The sequence below is a fragment of the Schistocerca gregaria genome, chromosome 2 (genome assembly GCF_023897955.1).
Source record: "Schistocerca gregaria isolate iqSchGreg1 chromosome 2, iqSchGreg1.2, whole genome shotgun sequence".
Lineage (NCBI taxonomy): Eukaryota > Metazoa > Arthropoda > Insecta > Orthoptera > Acrididae > Schistocerca > Schistocerca gregaria.
In genome coordinates, this window is record NC_064921.1 from 438,114,764 (window position 1) to 438,136,590 (window position 21,827).

A 21,827-nucleotide genomic window follows, 5' to 3' on the forward strand; every position below is an offset into this window, starting at 1 on the left:
TTTCTGTCCAGCGAGGAAGCATTAACGTGGCGAACGCCCGGTGAAACTCCACTGGGAGACCATCTGGTCCGGGTGATTTGTTCTGGGTCCCTTTGTTGACCGCATCTACCACCTCTTCTGCGGTGATTGCAGACATCATGGACGTTGACTCCGCTACGGTGAGGGTCCGATCAGGGGAAATACGGAGATCAGCAGGAATGGGCGTCGCCATCGGTTCATCATCATAAAATTGGCGATAATGTTCAGCAAAGGCAGACACCACCGCCGTCTGTGTTGTGTGGTGAACACCATCGGAGGTCGTGATGTTGGGGACGAAAAGTCGACGTCGACGACTATGGTCGGATGCGGCATGGATTGTGGATGGGGTTTCGTCGTGGAAGAGGTCTTGTCGTCGGGAACGCACCACGACACCACGCAGTCGTGCACGTTGAAGAGAGGGGAGACGAGCTTTAGTACGTTGTCGTTCCCTATGGATGTCAGGTGATGGAGGGAGCGCATCGAGCTCACGGAGGACGGCGTAGTGAAAATTTGTGGTGTCTCGATGCCATGCTGCTGCTTCCTTGCCACATTGTATGAAGGCCTTTCTGATCGCAGGTTTGGTACATTTGAGCCACCAATGGAACTTGGATGTGTACTGCGGAAGGCGTCTTTCGCAAGACGCCCATGTAGTGGGAATACATTGTCGACAGTGTGGATCATTAAGGAGGGAGGTATTAAGCTTCCAGTGACCTCTGCTGCGCCACACTGACTGAGGTGGCAGAGCCAGGGAGCAAATGACGGCGCAGTGGTCCGAAAATGCAAGGGGCCATCGTTCACCTTGGGCGACGTCATTGCCAAGGTGGGCAGAGACATAAAACCGGTCCAGTCTGCTCGCAGAATGTGCTGTATAATGGGTAAAACCGGGGGTATTCCCATGAATTTTCTCCCAAACGTCCACTAGATGAAAATCTTCGATTAAGGTGAGAAGCGCCGGGCATGGCGAATAACCAGGCATTTGGTCCTGCGGATGGAGAACACACTTGAAATCGCCTCCCATGATAAGGCGATCATAGCGTCCAGAAAACAGGGGCGCCACGTCATGTCCGAAGAAAGTGGACCGCTGCCGACGGTTCGAGGAGCCAGACGGAGCGTAGATATTGATGACGTGCGTGTCGAAGATGGTAACAGCCATGCCTCTTCCACAGGGAAGGATTGTCGTGTCCTTGAGTGGGATTCCTTCGCGTATGTAGAAAGCCACTCCACGCCCTGATTGATCACATGTGGACGTGTATGAGTCGTAGCCGTAGACTGGTGGTAGTGTGGCAACGCGTACTTCCTGAAGAAGGGCGACGTCGACGTCAGAGGCCCGAAGCATGTCACATAGGAGTTGCAGCTTGGGTGCAGTGCCGATCTTGTTGATGTTCAGTGTGGCAAACCGGTACGTTTGTTTCAGCGGTGGTGGACGCGCATCTTCCATCGCCAAGGGAAGTAAGAGGAGGGCACCGACAGGAAGTCCCGTCCCATCAGCTGCAGTGCCTTGCTTTTGATGTTAACAGGCAGCCTTGTCCGGCGGAGGCAACTCATCCGGAGGAGGGGGCGTATCTTCCTCAATCTCGTCGGCCCATGCTCCTGTGCCGTGGGTCTGTCCAATGTCCATGGGAATTGCATCGTGGTGAGAGAGATCTGGAGTTGTCGGCGGGGAGACAGGCGTCTCAACCGGCGCACCGATCGTTACATTGAGCGTGGCGACCTCCATAGTGGTCCCGTCCTGCGAAACGTCTTGTTCATCGTGAAAGTTGTCCGCCGACCTCTGCGTGGAAATGTCGGCTGGTTGGGTGTCGTCTTCGTCGTCGCGGGTGGCGACGCTTTGAGAGCCCGTGGGTGAACGGCGACGGCGTTTGCGCCTACGTGGCGAGCGTTGTTTGCGCACGTGTTCCTCAGTGTCGGACGACGGCAAGGAAGAGCGTCGACCTGGTTAAAAGGCGTCGGTTGGTACAATGAAATTGTCAAACAGGTGTTGTGAAGAAGTACTGTTCTCCTCAGCGTCCGGTGCGGGAGCCTGTTCGGTGGCAAGGTCGTCAGGTGGGACGTCCGCACCGTCCATAGGTGACTGGGACGGTGGGACGTGCCGATCGGAAGGACCGGGCGACGGACTGGACGAAACTGTAGACGTGGCAAGAGCCGCTGCGTAAGTGACCGGTAGGTCGGTCATCGTGGGTGTCACGGACGCTTCCGACAACGGGAGCTGCGCGACACGTCGTTAAATGACTTCAGACCGTAGGTGACCTTCTTTCCCGCAACCGGAACAGGTTCGAGGTTGACCGTCGTACTTTATAATGGCACCGCAGCCTCCGATAAGTGTTTCTGCAACTCTAACACCGTTTAAACCGGGTAGGTCTGAAATTGTACCCATCGTTCGGCAACATGTTCCAGAACGTTGCCATAGGGACGGAGCGCCTCGATGACGACGTCTGCAGGTAGTTCGAACGGCAGTTCGAAGATCCTTATCGTCCGTGTACTGAGACCTGCGTGATGGACGGTAACGGGTCCGACGTTGCCGTCGGAGTGATACAATCGCAGTCCAAGTTTTGCCTCTTGAAGCACCTTGTCGCACGTCGCATCGTTGATCATTTTGGCGTAGACGGTACTGCTAACTACCGACAAGTGGATACCAATTAGATCCGTTGGTGGTATTTTAACTTCATCGCGAATAAATCGTTCTACCTCCAGGGCCTTGAGTCGGGTGAAGTCGGAACAAAAGTTGAAACGTAATGTCTTCTTCCGATAGTTGTGCGCCATGGTGGTCTAGAAGGGAAAACGGCACTTACAACGGCCGAAGTAAACACAAACACACCGTGCGCGCCTCGCCCGCAGCGCTCTGGCGCGTGACCGCCTCGCAGCACTGCCGGCGGCAGACTGAACTCGGGACCTTTGCCTTTCTCGGACAAGTGCTCTACCATCTGAGCACCGAAGCACGACTCACGCCCGGTACTCACAGCTTTACTTCTGCCAGTATCTCGTCTCCTACATTCCAAACTTTACAGAAGCTCTCCTAGTTCGCGGGCAAGTGCTCTACCATCTGAGCAGGTTCGCAGGAGAGATTCTGTAAAGTTTGGAATGTAGGAGACGAAATACTGACAGAAGTAAAGCTGTGAGTACCGCGCGTGAGTCGTGCTTCGGTAGCTCAGATGGCAGAGCACTTTCCCGCGAAAGGCAAAGGTCCCGAGTTCGAGTCTCGGTCGGGCACACAGTTTTAATCTGCCAGGAAGTTTCATATCAGCGCACACTCCGCAGCAGAGTGAAAATCTCATTCTGGAAACATTCCGTGAAAGCTGCACATGAACAGCACTTTCCATTTCCGCACTATATGCGCTGGAAGTTGTAGGTGATTCGCCCTGTGTTTACCCCATAGAAGTCGGAAAAGATGAACATTTTGCCGGCCGCGGTGGTCTAGCGGTTCTAGGCGCGCAGTCCGGAACCGCGCGACTGCTACGGTCGCAGGTTCGAATCCTATCCCGGGCATGGATGTGTGTGATGTCCTTAGGTTAGTTAGGTTTAAGTAGTTCTAAGTTCTAGGGGACTGATGACCACAATAGTCAAGTCCCATAGTCCTCAGAGCCATTTGAACCATTTGATGAACATTTGAGGGCACAAGAGCAGGTGAACTAGGTGGGTGTGGAATGACTTCCCAATCCAATTCCTGTATGGTGGTTTTTGCCAATCTAGCAGAATGCAGACAGGCGTAACCATGGAGTAGCACTCCTTCCAGCAGTATTCCTGGTCGTTGTTCTTGGCCTGCGTCTGCAAGACGTCTCAGTTGCTCACAATAAACGTTAGCTGTGATACTTACATCTCAGGGAAGTAATTCGTAGTACACCACACCGTCGCTGTTTCACCAGGTGCATGACATCATCTTTTGTGAATGCGCGGTTGTCGTTGTACGGAGAGTTGCTGCTTTGCCCGGGATCCATCATTCCTTTATTGTCCTGAAGTCAACGTAAAGACACAATTTCTCGTCAGCAGTAACGATGCATGATAGGAATGAACGGTGTTGTTCACGAGTCATTTGATGACGAGCAGGCAGACATGCATATATGGTCACCCGCCGATTTCTGTGATTTTGGCCTAGAACATGTGGTGCCCATACACCAAATTTTTAGCCTTCCCCATTGCATGCAAATGTCGCACGGTGATGGAATGGTCACAGTTGGTCACATTTGCCAGTTCTCAAGTATACTGACGTGAACCATTGTTGAATAATGTGTTTAAACGGTCTTCGACAAACCCCGAAGATCTTCCTGATGTCAAATCGATCCTCCTCAAAACGAGAAAACAGTTTTCTTACCGTGCTCTGTCCAATTGCGTCATCCATGGACACGGCACAAATGTTTCTGGCTGCCTCCTCTGCTGTCGCCCCTCTACTGCACTCAAAAAGAAGGATATGTCGGAAAAGATCCGATTTCTCCTCTTGGAACTCCTTTTACTAGCGTTCACGGCTTCAGTCAGTAATTCCAAAGGACAAAATGACAATATGCAAACTCAAATAGCACCAGTGAACTAAAAATAAAAAATGACAATCGATAAATAAACTCATACCTACCAGAAAATGGTAACATGCAAAACAATAACGCTACGAACTTATGCACCAACCCAATGTATGCTGAAAGTGGACCAGCAACCTTGCAGATTACTTTATTCGCAAGAAGTAATGGCCGCTATCGACAGGGGTCTCAAGTTGATTCCGTATTTCTAGATTTCCGGAAAGCTTTTGACACCGTTCCTCACAAGCGACTTCTAATTGAGCTGCGGGCCTATGGGGTATCGTCTCAGTTGTGCGACTGGATTCGTGATTTCCTGTCGGGAAGGTCGCAGTTCGTAGTAATAGACGGCAAATCATCGAGTAAAACTGAAGTGATATCAGGTGTTCCCCAGGGAAGCGTCCTGGTACCTCTGCTGTTCCTGATCTATATAAATGACCTGGGTGACAATCTGAGCAGTTCTCTTAGGTTGTTCGCAGATGATACTGTAATTTACCGTCTAGTAAGGTCATTCGAAGACCAGTATCAGTTGCAAAGCGATTTAGAAAAGATTGCTGTATGGTGTGGCAGGTGGCAGTTGACGCTAAATAACGAAAAGTGTGAGGTGATCCACATGAGTTCCAAAAGAAATCCGTTGGAATTCGATTACTCGATAAATAGTACAATTCTCAAGGCTGTCAATTCAACTAAGTACCTGTGTGTTAAAATTACGAACAACTTCAGTTGGAAAGACCACATAGATAATATTGTGGGGAAGGCGAGCCAAAGGTTGCGTTTCATTGGCAGGACACTTAGAATATGCAACAAGTCCACTAAAGAGACAGCTTACACTACACTCGTTCGTCCTCTGTTAGAATATTGCTGCGCGGTGTGAGATCCTTACCAGGTGGGATTGACGGAGGACATCGAAAGGGTGCAAAAAATGGCAGCTCGTTTTGCATTATCACGTAATAGGGGAGAGAGTGTGGCAGATATGATACGCGAATTGGGATGGAAGTCATTACAGCAAAGACTTTTTTCGTCGCGGAGAGATCTTTTTACGCAATTTCAGTCACCAACTTTCTCTTCCGAATGCGAAAATATTTTGTTGAGCCCAACCTACATAGGTAGGAATGATCATCAAAATAAAATATGAGAAATCAGAGCTCAAACAGACAGGTTTAGGTGTTCGTTTTTCCCTCGCGCTGTTCGGGAGTGGAATGGTAGAGAGATAGTATGATTGTGGTGCGACGAACCCTCTGCCAAGCACTTAAATGTGAATTGCAGAGTAGTCATGTAGATGTAGATGTAGATTCAAGACCACGCTTGTATTCATTACACTGTTGTTGAGAATAGTTTTTTCACTCTGTCTTTGCTATTACGATTTCCTGAAGGCGTTTACCGCCGATACCTCATTAACTTGTATTTAATTATAACGTATTTAAGAAATGCGGCGCATTTTTGATAAATATTCGATGCCATTGTTATGAAACGGCAAATGTTCATAGCTTGCTAATTAGAGTACGAAAAGAACCAAATACGAATACCCTTTCACCACCAGTATGTCGTTACCCGTCATTTTAATAAAACAACCGCACCAAAGGTGACCTATTTTCGAGATCCTCAGCGTGTCGGTGCTTTGAAGTAGCATATATTAATACCAAGTAAGGTGTAGTATAAGCCCCATGAAATGCGGGCTTTATCTGCAAAAGAATAAACCAGTGTGACATCTCCGAAGTATACTTGGATGAAAAAAAGTGATCTTATATCTCACTGCCCACTTTTCTCTCCACGAAGCAAAAATCTGGCGTGCCTGATTGTGCCTTTCACGCTTTGCAACGAGGAATCCGACGCTGTGACGTCACAAAAGTCGGTCACTTGTTCGACCAAGGCGGCCGGGCTGGCAGAGCGGTTCTAGGCGCTACAGTCTGGAACCACTTGACCGCTATTGTCGCAGGTTTGAATCCTGCCTCGGGCATGGATATATGTCATGTCCTTAGGTTAGTTAGGTTTAAGTAGTTGTAAGTTCTAGGGAACTGATAACCTCAGAAGTTAAGTCCCATAATCCTCAGTGCCATTTGAAGCCATTCTTCGACCAAATCCCGTGGGAGAAAGGCTTTACAAGCGGACGCCTCTAGCACTTTTGTACAGAAGTTGCGCTGTTTAAGGGACTGAGGCTGTTGGGAACTTACCCGGCTGGACAGGAAGCTCTTCGAGAGGACGACGATGGTGTGCCGACTGCGGTCCATGGAGCTGGAGATATTCTGGACAATGACGGTGCCCAACTGGAAGTCTCGCTCATGAAGGCAGATGCGATAGCGCTGTGGTCCGTTCTCCAGCAGTGGAACCAGCGTGCCTACCACCCAAGGGCGGTCGCTGCCGCTGCAACCAACCAACCAGTGACTCAGCAACACCCAGTGGAAACCACTATATTCGATAGAGTATGGGAGAGGTCATGGAAACGAGTTTCCGGTCCAGATACCAGAAGCCCTTTTTGCCCTTGAGAAGAACCTTGCAATATACCACGCTGGTGCCACCATCATGGTCATTGTAATCATACAATGGGAACACATCGGCTATACGAGAAAAAGGTGTTGGATCTTTCACATCGCGTAATATGAATGGATGCAGTACGTGCATTATTGCACGCCGCATTTTGTACCTCGCAGCATGCAGTGGAGCTTTTAGTTTCATGAGAAGCTACAGAGGACTCAGCTCTGTTGTCCCAAACTAGCTACAGAATCTCTATAGTGCTTACGTCCGGTCATGGAGGAGACCAGCGACTGCTTGGAGGTTCTTAAACATGTCGTATCGCGCCTCAAGATATGTAATGGCGTAGATTATGGCACTCACGTCTTGGAATATAGGTCTTAGAATATAAAAAAATTATATTAGCGGACATCAGGCAACTGCTTCCCACACTCTTTCATCTGTATGATGTAAGAAGTAATTTCTTTTTCTCTCCTTTATTTGACCTAAATCTACATACTTTCTAACCGTGAAAACTTAGAAGCTTATATAAATACCGAAACTTATCGATTTTCCATAAAAAAATTATATTAGCGGACATCAGGCAACTGCTTCCACACTCTTTCATCTGTATGATGTAAGAAGTAATTTCTTTTTCTCTCCTTTATTTGACCTAAATCTACATACTTTCTAACCGTGAAAACTTAGAAGCTTATATAAATACCGAAACTTATCGATTTTCCATTCTGGTAGGAACGGTTTAGGACACACTAACTTAATTACATTTTTTGTAGACACGCAACACACGGCGAACACATTTATAAATATAAAGTGGAAAGACTGAAGGCGGTTTCCCTATTGTTCCACTTCTCACCAGTTAATGCTACAAACTTTGTCAAGAACGTCGGTTACGAAGATTTTTTTGCTATTAATAAATTTTACAGTTGGTAATTTTTAAGTTCTGTTGCCATATTTGTATTTTCTGTGTCAAGAATGGTATCTTATAACCTAACTTTGAAGGTTCCCTGTCACACTAATAGTAGTAACCCGACGTCGGTCGTACATACTTACTTCCGAATAACACTCTCAGATCAGAAGTGAAGCAGGCTCTTTGGTCATCCGTTTCGTGGTACACAAGCGGCTGCGTAGAGGAGTGAAACAGCGACGGGGTCAAGCGGAAATGTTTCAGGTCTGTGTGGGGGAGACATTAAGGAATGACTCGGACGGCCGGCCGATGTGGCCGAGCGGTTCTAGGCGCTTCAGTCTGGAACCGCGCGACCACTACGGTCGTAGGTACGAATCCTGCTTCGGGCATGGACGTTAGTGATGTCATTAGGTTGGTTAGGTTTAAGAAGTTCTAAGGGACTGATGACCTCAGATGTTAAGTCCCATAGTGCTCAGAGCCATTTGAACCATTTTTGACTCGGACTTTAGGCGAACGAGGTAGACATGGACAGTAGTTAAGAGTCGGGAACAAACAGCAAAGAATGGTGCTAAAGACTAGGAACGACGCGCGTACCAGATTGCGTTGTTGTAAGCGAACGCTTTGGGTTCAAGTGCTCGTCAGAAGGTAGCTCACACACATTACATGTAGGTAAACGTGCGATGAAAACCAACAACCCTTGCCCAGAGCCACGGACAGGGAAGCTTTGCAAGTCCTCCTTAGTGAACCAAGTTGTTTAAGTCTAACTTCTCCCTTTACGTAGCATCTGCTGTTGGCTCGTCCGTTCGAGGCCACAGTCTCTCGCTGGAATTCGCGACCTCTTCCTTGCTGCGGCGTTTGAAGGCAAGTATACGCTGAGGTGACAAAAGTAATGCGATCCCCCATAATATCGTGTTGGACCTCGTTTTGCCCGGCGTAGTGCAGCGGCTCGGCGTGCCATGGACTAGAAAAGACGTCGGAAGTTCTGTGCAGAAATATTGAGCCATGCTCTCTCTACAGACATCCGTAACTGCGAAAGTGTTGCCGGTGCATTATTTCGTGCACGAACTGAGGTCTCGGCTGTTGTATCCCGCCTGGAAGGCGGCGCATGGGTCTGCTCCTGTAAAATGAAGGGTAGGTCGAATGTAGGAAGTGATTAGAAGCAGGAGAAGGTGAAAATCTCTCGGTACTGCTCTTACAAATGGTTTTACTATATGACAGTATTAACTGAATACATAACTTTTCCGTGAGGTGCAATTCTTAGACCCGTCGTAAGTAGAACATAGTCTCAATAGCAACCTGAGGTTGAAGCGATGTTTCCAGGCCGTCTGCTCTTAGACGAAATGGGCAGAATCTGGAGCAGAGCTCGTAGAGCTCTCCCGCTCCGGCTAGAGTGCGCTGTCGTCGGTGTCTGCCGTAGTGCCAACCTAGCAGAGCGCACCTACGTTATGGCATCGTAGCTATCGATACCACATCGATTATGTCCCATAAATGTTCGGTAGGTGGACAAATCATTCACTCGAATTGTCCCAGTGATATGGTGCATTGTCATCCATAAAAATTCCATCTTTTTTGCGAGCATTAAGTCCATGAATAGTAGCAAATAGTTTCCAGGAAGACGAACATAGCCATTTCCAGTCAATGTTCGTTTCGCTTGGACCAGACGACACAGTTAATTCCATGTAAACACAGTCCACACCATTATTATCCACGGTGAAAGGTAATGCCTAAAGTTTGATATTCTCGGCGCACTGTTGATACTATGCATCTCGAAATAATGAATTTCTTAACGATTTCCGAAATGGAATGGCCTATGCGTCTAGCTCCAATTACCATTCCGCGTTCAAAGACTGCTAATCCCCGTCGGGCGACCATAATCACTTCGGAAACCTGAGTACAAATGACTGCTCCGCCAACACACTGCACTTTTGTGTACGCGATACTACCGCGATCTGAGTAAGTGCATATCACTCTCCAATGACTTTCATTACCTCATTGTGTAAGGTGGCAGATTTTAGCACCTTACACGATATTTATTCAGAAAATAATACACTCCTGGAAACTGAAATAAGAACACCGTGAATTCATTGTCCCAGGAAGGGGAAACTTTATTGACATATTCCTGGGGTCAGATACACCACATGATCACACTGACAGAACCACAGGCACATAGACACAGGCAACAGAGCATGCACAATGTCGGCACTAGTACAGTGTATATCCACCTTTCGCAGCAATGCAGGCTGCTATTCTCCCATGGAGACGATCGTAGAGATGCTGGATGTAGTCCTGTGGAACGGCTTGCCATGCCAATCCACCTGGCGCCTCAGTTGGACCAGCGTTGTGCTGGACGTGCAGACCGCGTGAAACGACGCTTCATCCAGTCCCAAACATGCTCAATGGGGGACAGATCCGGAGATCTTGCTGGCCAGGGTAGTTGACTTACACCTTCTAGAGCACGTTGGGTGGCACGGGATACATGCGGACGTGCATTGTCCTGTTGGAACAGCAAGTTCCCTTGCCGGTCTAGGAATGGTAGAACGATGGGTTCGATGACGGTTTGGATGTACCGTGCACTATTCAGTGTCCCCTCGACGATCACCAGAGGTGTACGGCCAGTGTAGGAGATCGCTCCCCACACCATGATGGCGGGTGTTGGCCCTGTGTGCCTCGGTCGTATGCAGTCCTTATTGTGGCGCTCACCTGCACGCCGCCAAACATGCATACGACCATCATTGGCACCAAGGCAGAAGCGACTCTCATCGCTGAAGACGACACGTCTCCATTCGTCCCTCCATTCACGCCTGTCGCGACACCACTGGAGGCGGGTTGCACGATGTTGGGGCGTGAGCGGAAGACGGCCTAACGTCGTGCGGGACCGTAGCCCAGCTTCATGGAGACGGTTGCGAATGGTCCTCGCCGATACCCCAGGAGCAACAGTGTCCCTAATTTGCTGGGAAGTGGCGGTGCGGTCGCCTACGCCACTGCGTAGGATCCTACGGTGTTGGCGTGCATCCGTGCGTCGCTGCGGCCCGGTCCCAGGTCGATGGGCACGTGCACCTTCCGCCGACCACTGGCGACAACATCGATGTACTGTGGAGACCTCACGCCCCACGTGTTGAGCAACTCGGCGGTACGACCACCCGGACTCCCGCATGCCCACTATACGCCCTCGCTCAAAGTCCGTCAACTGCACATGCGGTTCACGTCCACGGCATGCTACCAGTGTTAAAGACTGCGATGGAGCTCCGTATGCCACGGCAAACTGGCTGACACTGACGGCGGCGGTGCACAAATGCTGCGCAGCTAGCGCCACTCGACGGCCAACACCGCGGTTCCTGGTGTGTCCGCTGTGCCGTGCGTGTGATCATTGCTTGTACGGCCCTCTCGCAGTGTCCGAAGCAAGTATGGTGGGTCTGACACACCGGTGTCAATGTGTTCTTTTTTCCATTTCCAGGAGTGTATATGACAGACAGATAACACGCGGATAGAGAGAGCCATTTGACAGAGCGATACTAGTATCAACATATCAAGGTTAATACTGGTACGTAAGATTTTAGAACCTTGCATATTGTCAATGGGAATGTGGTTTGGACGGACACAGGAAAGAGTTGTTTGTGATGTCGAACAAGCGAGGTGGCCGGCAGCTGGCCGGCGCTTCACACGGCGGCTGCTTTGTCGTCTTGTGACCACAGGGGGTATTGGGGGAGCCGGAGACCTCACAGGTGGAAGAAGAGAGAGAGAGAGTGAGAGAGCGTACGTGCGGGACAGCGAGAGACTGTCTCCCGCCGTTGCAGCTAACTGGGCACAACCGACCCATGGAAGGTGGGAGATCCGCGCGAAATTTTAGAGTCCTGATTGGCCGAAAAGCGTAGGAATACATGTGAGAGGAACGGCAACGTTTGGCGGCAACAAGAACCGCACGAAAATTCAGAGTCCTGATTGGTCAAAAAACGCGTTTGGGTACACGTGCGAGGAACGGCACAGTTTGGCGGCAACAAGATCTGTTGGCGGTGGTGCGAGGCGCACGCTGAGGGTCTGCTCCGCAAGAGCTCACACGGATCACGCTGGTGCCTGGGACGACAGTCGTAATCTACATGGTGAAGTATGGTGATGTTAGAGCAAACATCTGACAAAGTAGGGCATTGTAACTGAAATTGCGGACGCGCTCCACTAGCTCTTTGTTTGAGCTCTCTAATTCTGTGTCCGTCTAGGCGGAACTTCAGCAAAAGCAGCTTGCGTGGCCAGTAGAAACCTATGTAAGTTAAGGAAAGGGACGATTAGGGATAGAGCCTCCATTGTGCCAGTGATAGGATAGTTAGTTTAGGGAATTAATTTGACTGTAATGTTTTAGGTTAGGAATATTGCTCATCCTGTTTTTAATGAATAAATGTAAGGTTTATTAACAGACCATAATCAAAGCGTTATCATTTCCGTAGATAGCAAACTGCTGATAGAATAAGAGTTTTATTAATAAAAAAAATTAAATTAATTCGATGTAAACGACACTGGGTTTGTATTCGCTGCGTTAAACAGAACCAATAAGTCAGATAGGAGCAATGAACTCTTGAAGTTTCATAGACATTATACCCCCGTACCTTGCAAGTGTATACGGCGTTTGAGGCTGTTTGCTTGTAGATGATTCGTGACTGCGTCGCTTTTTACTTCCAATTCGCAATCGGTGCGCGTGAAATCAATGGTTTCTCAATGCGTACGCAGTGTGCGCCTCTACAACTAATATTCATACTCGGGTGATTTTTCTTTTTTCTGTCTTCCTTTCATGATTCGGTCATTACATAGACCTCCAATCAAAGATCTGATAGACAGTTACCCAGCTGGCTACGGAAACCATTTCAGAATGGGCAGTGAACGATTCTGTCAGTACCATTTTGATGATCCTCACAGTCAGTGAAAGCTTGGTCAATGCCCACGGAAACATTCATGTTCGAAAAGCTCGCGCTTGGCAGCTCTTGCTGCGCGGTCAATAAAAGCAAATGTTTGCTCGACGAAGTCGCTACATGAGTATTACCGAGAGACATGCCAGTAGTCTTACTGTCACAAGCTTTCATTAGTTCCTTTGTCAGTGAGCTCCGCAAGCTTTTTTTTATTTTTTATTTATTTTTTTAACAAAATATTGGTTCGATCCAGGTTTGCAAAAAGCAAGCAACTTACCACAAGCCTGAGAGCTTAAAGCCTTATTTATATAATTTTTGAATCTCAATTTCCACAAGAGCTATTGCTCTTTGTATATAGCGACCACTCTAAGGGAAATTGAATTTTCACCAATCATTACTAACAAAGGCTGGTCGCTTACACAATTTGAATCTACGTATTATAAGACATCAAACTAAATATTTGTAACTGAAAAAGGAAATAATAAATGAAAACTATTATTGTTTGTCTGAAGACTTACAGTCAGTTGACTTTTGCTTTCCTGTGGGTGTAAAGTGATTAGTACTGGCCAATTTTCCGTATAGGTCATTAGTATAAAATGCCAATTGAAATGATAATGTCTACAGGTCCTTCACTGCAAATAAATAGCTTTTTCATATCACAAATATAGTCTATAATTTCTTGTTCTTTATTGAACATACTCCTTACGCTTCCCGTAATATTTTTTTCAACTACTGCATCTTTATTTTTTCCTATAACGTTTCATTTCAGTGTGCTATTTTTTTCCTGCTGTAAAAAAGGTCATTTTATCATTCTTTTCGATCTAAACTGCATTTTCTGACGCAACAGGATCCCATGTTTGTTGCTTTGAATTCTGGACATATTTTCAAAGGGTGTTTTGTCCCAGTATCTGAAACAATATCTAGTGACTGCAGCAGACCTTTTCAGTAGAAGTGTTTCGCAGATAAAACTGCCAAACAGAAAGAAAACCTAAGCAACTACATCTATAAACCAAAATAAATTGCCTAAAGATGGATATTGTAAACTATTAGTCCTCGTATAAGTAAGGTAACAAGAATAACTGACTTACATCAAACGACTGAAAATCGGAAAAGTTTTTACTAAAAACAATGGAACGAGATTTTTCTGTAAAACACGATGACGGCAGTGATGGAGTATATTAGAACTAGTGTGGTTACTTCTCGGCAGACGGCAGTACTGCTCAGGGGGGAAACAAATCCAGTAGCCACTTTTCCTGCCCTGGCCACCCTGCCACATCTTTCCCTGTTTTTAAACTCCATCACAGAGTAATCAGTCCAGGAACGGGAGTCCTAATGATCACGCCGTATAGCTTACCGACAAGAACCTGCGCGAGAACGCGACTCTTCTTTCCTGTACGTCTAACTGCCCTGGCCGTCCGACAGATGGCTTAACTGCACACCTGCGTGCATTATGAAACTAGCATGCGGAAATGACAAGGGGACTGCGCGTACTCTTCGTTATCGATTTCGTCCAAATTTATGACATACGCAGGGTATGGCTAGAAATGAGGGGGCTCCAGATGGCCATGCGTTTAATAAATAAATAGCATTTTTGACGCGGGTCCGGCGAGGCATCACCCATTCCCTGTCACCAAGTGGCGGATGGCGCAACGGAAGGAATACAGAACCATAAATCCAGGATGATGGGATCAAATCCCACCCGCTGATAACATTTTCATTTGCAATTTTTACTTCACTTACACTGCAAACAAACCGAAATAACGTGTAATATAATGTACTTATTACTGTTTTATAGAAGGCATGTATCGAAAAGCAAAGGGAATTTTGGAACTGCTTACAAATTTTCAGGAGTGAACTGTAAGGCGAACAAGAGAAATTCGTATATAAAATTATATACTTTTACTAAAACAGGGAAGCAGTAATTTTCTCGGCATCTAGCACACGTTAAAAGCGCCCCATTTTCGCGAGTACATGGTTGTTTTAAAACTGATAGAAAAACAAACTTGATTTATATTCATAAAAGGTTCTCTCTCACCATACAGTTTGCCATCAATCCATACATAATGCATCTTTTAGCTTAATATTAGCGAGGATAGGTGGTGATGAACAGTGGAATGCACTTTGATACAGTCTTTTTGGTATGTGATTTATTGTTCATTCTCGGTGAGATAACAGCGGTTGTGAAGTTTTTCAGTCGAATTCTTTACCTAAATACACACATCAAAAAAGTTCTGCATCACCTCTGTTTCGAGAGTTCCGGAATCTGTACAGAAAATTACAATAGAGATCCACATAAACATCATTTCCGTCCTTTTCATTGCTCATGAAAACTACACACTGCATGTTGTACCACCATACAGTGAGACCTTCAGATGTGGTGGTCCAGATTGCTGTACACACCGGTACCTCTAATACCCTATAACACGTCCTCGTGCATTGATGCATGCCTGTATTTGACCTGGCATCCTATCCACAAGTTCATCAAGGCACTGTTAGTCCAGATTGTATCACTCCTCAACGGCGATTCGGCGTAGATGCCTCAGAGTTAATGGTGGGTCACGTCGCCCATAAACAGCCCTTTTCAATCTACCCCAGGCATGTTCGATAGGGTTCATGTCTGGAGAACATGCTGGCCATCCTAGACGATCGTTGTTGTTAACCTGGAGGAAGTCATTCTCAAGATGTGCACGGTGGGGGCGCAAATTGTCGTCCATGACGACGAATGCCTCGCCAGTATGCTGCCGATATGGTTGCACTATCGGTCGGAGGATGGCATTCACGTATCGTACAGCCGTTACCGCGCCTTCCATGACCACCAGTGGCGTACGTCGGCCCCATATAATGCCACCCCAAAACAGCAGGGAACCTCCACCTTGCTGCACTCTCTGAACGGTGTGTCTAAGACATTCAACCTGACAGGATTTCCGCCAAATACGTCTCCGACATTGTCTGGTTGAAGGCGTATGCGGCACTCATCAGTGAAGAGAACGTGATACCAATCCTGAGCAGTCCATTCGGCATGATGTTGGGCACATCTGTACCGCGCCGCATGGTGTCGTGGCAGCAATGGTGGACCTCGCCATGGACGTCGGGAGTGAAGTTGCGTTCATGCAGCCTATAGCGCACAGTTTGAGTCGTAACACGACCTCCTGTGGCTGCACGAAAAGCATTATTCAACATGGTGGCGTTACTGTCACGGTTCTTCTGAGCCATAATCCATAGATAGCGGTCATCCATTGCAGTAGTAGCCCTTGCGCGGCGTGAACGAGGCGTGTCATCGACAGTTCCAGTCTTTCTGTATCTACTCCATGTCCGAACAACATCGCTGTGGTTCACTCCGAGATGCCTGGACACTTACGTTGTTGAGAGACCTTCCTGGCACAAAGTAACAATGCGGACGCGATCGATCCGCGGTATTGACCGTCTAGGCATGGTTGATCTACAGGCAACACGAGCCGTGTACTTCCTTCCTGGTGGAATGAATGACTGGAACTGATCGGCTGGCGGACCCTCTCTGTCTAATAGGCGCTGCTCGTGCATGGCTGTTTACATCTTTCGGCGGGTTTAGTGTATCTCTGAACAGTAAAAGGGACTACGACTGTGATACAAATATCCACAGTCAACGTCTATCTTCAGGAGTTCTGGGAACTGGGGTTATGCAAAACGTTTTCTGATGTGTCTATAAAAAACCGACAATGCAGGGTTGCATTAGCGGAGTATTTCTGGGAGGAAACTTTTTAGTATTGCACAATGATGCCTCTTCTTCATCATGAAAAATCTCTTTGAATAATTAAGAGAAAACGAAATTGTTCTCTTCCACGTAGGACTTCATCACATAAGCCAAAAGATAATTGTATGAGGTGGTTGTAAGTTTTTACCAGATTTTGGTGAAGTAATGACGACATTCTTTGCCTTTCCTTTTCTACATTTATATTAGAATATTAATAAATATAAGAGTTAGTCAAATAATAACCAAAATCAGCCACAAAGACCAGGGAATGATTTCATTCAAAAGTAAGCCCATTGGGAGACGAGATGATGAGTTCCTGTTTCGTAGAACGCGGTCGGCCACTGAAGTATCCACAATCGCACTCATTCTTTCTGTTCCTTGTCCGACTCGAACCGACGTCCACGCTTTTTTTTTTACGTTGCCAAAGATAGGAAAATCACGCAGTGAAAGATGCAGGCTATACGGAGAATGTTACAGTTTTTACCAATCAACTCGCTGAAATGTATCCTTCGCCCGATTGGCAGTGTGGGGGCGGGCGTTATCGTGCCACAGGATGATTCCATCCGACAGCATCCCTGGATGTTTTGACTTTATGGCACGACGGGGCTTCTGCAAAGTGCCTTCATAGCGTTGCGCACTACTGGTTGTGGTTCCGTGCTCGAGGAACTCGATGGGCGGAGGGCCCCTGCAATCGAGGAGTTCATCATGACGTTCACGGAACCTGCGGGAAGGTTTTCATTTCTTTGGTGTGGGACATATGGGATGTTCCTCTTTGCCCTTGGCCTGTTGGAATTGTTGGAGCGCTGTTGGACAGAATCATCCTATTGTACCATAACGCACCTCCCCCCCTTCCACCACTGCCAATCAGATGAAGGCTGAGCTTCGACGACATGGTTAGGAAACACTACAACATCCTCCCTCCAGCGAGGATCTTTCGCCGTGTGTTTTTAACATCTTTGGCGACTCGAAGAAAGACATGCGTGGACATCAGTTTGAGTTGGACGTCAACGGCCGCCCACGCTCTACAGTACGAAACAGGAACTTATCGTCTCATCTCCGAGTGGAATAAACGTCTTAACGAGTGTTGGGATCACTTTTTAACATAATCATTCCAGGGTTCCGCTGTGGCGGGTGTCAGTTTTTCATTTGACGGTCTCCATAGAATATAATGAAAATAATTTTCGTTTATTTGTAGTCTAAGTAACGCAAAGATTAAAAATAAAAAAGTTTCCGCCTAGAGACTCGACCCTACTATTCTCTGATTACTGTTCTGTATTCTCGCCGCTGTACCAGCTGCTGCCTAGAAACCACATTAATGTAAACTGCTCATGCCTCGCTCGTCACCTGCCAGAAATGATATTTTTAGGGTTCTCTATCCCAGTTGGTAGAAAACGGAACCATTGCAAAATCACTTTGCTGTCTGTCAGTCTGTCTGTCCGACAGTTCAGAATCCTCTTTCTCGGGAACGGTTAGGCGTATCAAGTTTAAACTTATGGACATATTACTGTGTAGGGTCCCCAAGAGGTGTAAAAAAAAGGGAAGGTTCTAAGCCAATGCAGTCAAAAGATATAGCCATTTATGTTACATACTTTGATACTCGCCAACTCACTCGCCAGGGCCTACAGCTTACTTCCGTTTATCTCTATGCATAGAATTTGCTGATAATCAAGGTTTAACGCTGCAACTACAGGAAGAAATTCGAAAACTGCTAATTTGTAGTTGTATGACATGAAGAAAAAAATCGGCACTCGTTATCACACAGTCTGTTTGTCCATCCATCTTTTAAGACCTCTTTTGCTCAGTAATGGGTAGGCAGTCAAGTCGAAATTTATGTCACAAGCTAAAGTCTATAGTTCGTTGGCGGAATGCAGTGTCGATATCAGCGAAAAATCGCCGAGATCCTCGTATCCGAGAATGGTTTAACTATCCACACAGGTAGGAGGAAAGTTGTGGCACGAAATTTTAACACCGGATAGCTGATGCCAGTATGAACCAAAATCACTAATGTTGTGCAGGTCGGAAACGCACCATTTTTAAACTATGGAAACTTGGCGCCACGCGCTGCGGTTGGCCGTAGGATTGCCCTGTTGCCGTTCGTTTGTTGACGGGCAGCGCTATGGTTGTCGGTTCACACATATAAATGTCCTTCGCCCCGTCATTGCCCCAACGTGATACACTCACGTGTCGAATAGGTCTTGTTGTTTGTCTCAACCTCACGCCAGAGGCATTCACACGTAAGCTTCGCTTCGGAGCATACACACGTCACCTGCGATTAAGTCATACTGTAAGCATGGCGGCGCAGTATTCGTTTGAAGAACAACGAGATACGGTTTTTATGTATGGACTAGCCGACGGTACTACGCATGAAGCTCGACGGATGTATGAGGAACGGCACCAGCAAGACGCCACACACACCCGCAAACGTTTACAGCAATTCACCGGCGACTTGGCGAAACAAGTTCGTTAGAGGGGTATCATGGTGACGCTGGAAGACCTCGAACACTACGGGGTGCTGCATATGAAGAGACTGTTCCCGAGCGCTTCGAGGAAAAACCTATGACAAGTGCTCGAGCGGTTGAGCACGACATGGGGGTCACTCACGGGTTAGTCTGAGAGGTTTTGAGGGATGACAGCCAGTACCCCTTTAGTTTCTACCCTGTCCACGACCTAAATCCTGTGGTGGCCTATGAACACAGGCTAGGATTTTACCGATGGTTTCTGCAACGTGTTGCACGGGATTCCGACTTCCCCGCCATTGTGCTGTTTACCGCCGAGCGCACCTTCCATAGGGATGGCCTTTACATCTGAAATTTTCCCGGCGTATTTGTTCTTCTAATAATTTCCGGGTATGCAGCCGGATCCCGTCGACATTCTGACACGATATTTCGGCCCAGAGACGTCCGGCCATCATCAGGTGAGTACACAACTACTGAAGAGCCCAGGTGCAGTCGCGGTATTTATACCGGTTCTCGCGCACGTGTTGACATGCGCGGCATAGCCGAGTTGTACGTGCTGCCCTCGGTGGTGAAAGTAAAAGATCATCTAGTCATTGAGTATCGAATGACGCTGTCTATTCCGCTGTGAATGTATAATTTTAATAACAGGATTCCAATTTTTATCCAGTTGAAAGCCGTTGTCACGATTTATAAGATTATCGGCAAGACGTATTTCCACTGATTCCTTGATTACGGAATCCCAAAATCGGGAAACCGGAGCTACAATTTTTGTTCCATTGTATTCCATTGAATGTCCCAATGAAATACAGTGCTCTGCTACTGCCGATTTTGACGGTTGCCGCAGACGGGTGTATCTTTCATGTTCTGTACATCGTTCATGGACAGTTCTTGTCGTCTGGCCAATATATGCAGAGCCACATTCACAGGGAATTTTGTAGACGCCTGCTTTCTTCAGTTGTAAATCGTCTTTAACGGATCCAACCAGCGCCCGGTTCTTTGCTGGTGGACGGAAGATAACCTTGATTTTATTCTTCTTCAGTAATCGGCCTATTTTCGACGACACATTCCCGGCGTATGGAAGAAACGCAGTTGATTTAAAGTCGTCATCAGCGTCCTCAGTGCGCTGCTTCTTGTTATGACAGTTGCGCATGGCCTTTCTTTTTTGGCGTGAAGTGTAGCCATTCTCTTTAAAAACCTTCTCCAAGTGTTCTAGTTCTGCGTGGAGGTTTTCATCGTCCGATATTACATGCGCTCGATGTACGAGGGTCGGTCAAAAAGTAATGCCTCCTATTTTTGTTTCTACGTTTAATTGCCAGGAAATTTAAATGCAATTACATAGGTTGAAAACCACAACACTGAGGATCATTTTGTCATTTTTCAATGTAATCTCCACCCATCTCTACAGTTTTGGTCCATCTTTGAACAAGGGCATGTGTCCCAGCACGGTAAAAATCACAGCTCTGCTTCCTAAGCCATTGACGCATGGATGTTTTGACGGCCTCCTCATCTTCAAAATGAATCCCACAATGAGCTTCTTTTAGTGGCCCGAACAGATGGAAGTCTGATGGTGCCAGGTCAGGGCTGTATGGGGTATGAGGCAAAACTTCCCATCCAATTTTGACAATCTCGTCAGAGGTGTGACGACTGGTGTGTGGTCTTGCATTGTCATGCAAAAGAAGAACATCTGCCATTGATTTTGTTGGGCGAACTCGCTGAAGACGTGCTTTAAGTTTTTTGAGGGTTGTGACGTATTGAACAGAATTTATTGTGCATCCCTGCCCCAAAAAATCAACCAGAATCACACCCTCTGTATCCCAGAAAACTGTTGCCATAACTTTCCCTGCCGATCGCACAGTTTTGAATTTTTTCTTCCTCGGCGAGCTTGTGTGACGCCACTCCATTGACTGCCTCTTTGATTCGGGTTCAAAAAAATGCACCCATGTTTCGTCCCCGGTCACAATTTTTTTCAGAAACTCATCTCCCTCCAAAGGGAAGCGCTGCAAGTGTTGGAAGGCTATTGTTTTCCTTGCATCTTTATTCTGATCGGTTAACATTCTTGGAACCCACCGTGCACAAACTTTTGAGTACCCCAATTGTTTAATAATCGTGATCACACTGCCTTTACTAAGAGAAATAATGCGACACACTTCATCTGCAGTCACCCGACGGTCACCACGAATGATGTCATCAACTTGCTGAATGTTGTGTGGAGTCACTGCACTCACCGGCCTGCCGCTCCGCTTTTCGTCAGTCAACGGTGTTTGCCCTTCAGCTTCCTTACAACGACGAACCCATCGTCTAACAGTGCTGACATCCACTGTCACAACACCATACACCTTCTTCAGTCTTTCATGAATGCGTATGGGCGTTTCACCTTCTGCATTCAAGAATTCAATCACACAACGCTGTCTCAAACGAACATCGATGTCGGCCATCTTACAAACTTCTGCTGTGCTGCCACCTGTTGACACAGAAAGTTACTACTGCAGCGGATTGCAGAAGGAGGTTTGAGGAATGGCGCCAAATTCAAATTTTTCACTTAACTTAATTTTTTTAAGTAGAAAAAAAATGGGAGGCATTACTTTTTGACCGACCCTCGTATTAAGGTACTGAGAACACCGGCTGTTTGTTCTGGGTGGTGGCAGCTTGACGCCTGGAGATACAGATCTGTGTGAGTCGGTTTCCTGTACACAGAATGTCCTAATGACCCATCATTTTTACGGCATACTAGCACGTCTAGAAATGGTAAAGTGCCATCTTTTTCAATCTCCATCGTGAATTTGATGTTCTCATGGAAAGAGTTTAAATGATGAAGGAATTTCTCCAGTTCCTGTCTGCCATGAGGCCATACAACAAAAG

The 21,827-nt window shown here is 47.1% G+C and overlaps 1 protein-coding gene across 1 annotated transcript in view; it reads right to left on the reverse strand.

The window, feature by feature from the left end:
• The window catches only part of LOC126335826 (toll-like receptor 2), a 41,176-nt gene that overhangs the window by 12,213 nt on the left and 7,136 nt on the right, over positions 1 to 21,827 (reverse strand). The window contains exon 2 of the mRNA XM_049999292.1: positions 6,689 to 6,878. Coding sequence (XP_049855249.1) covers positions 6,689 to 6,878 — 190 coding nt within the window. The remainder of the gene's footprint in view (positions 1 to 6,688; positions 6,879 to 21,827) is intronic.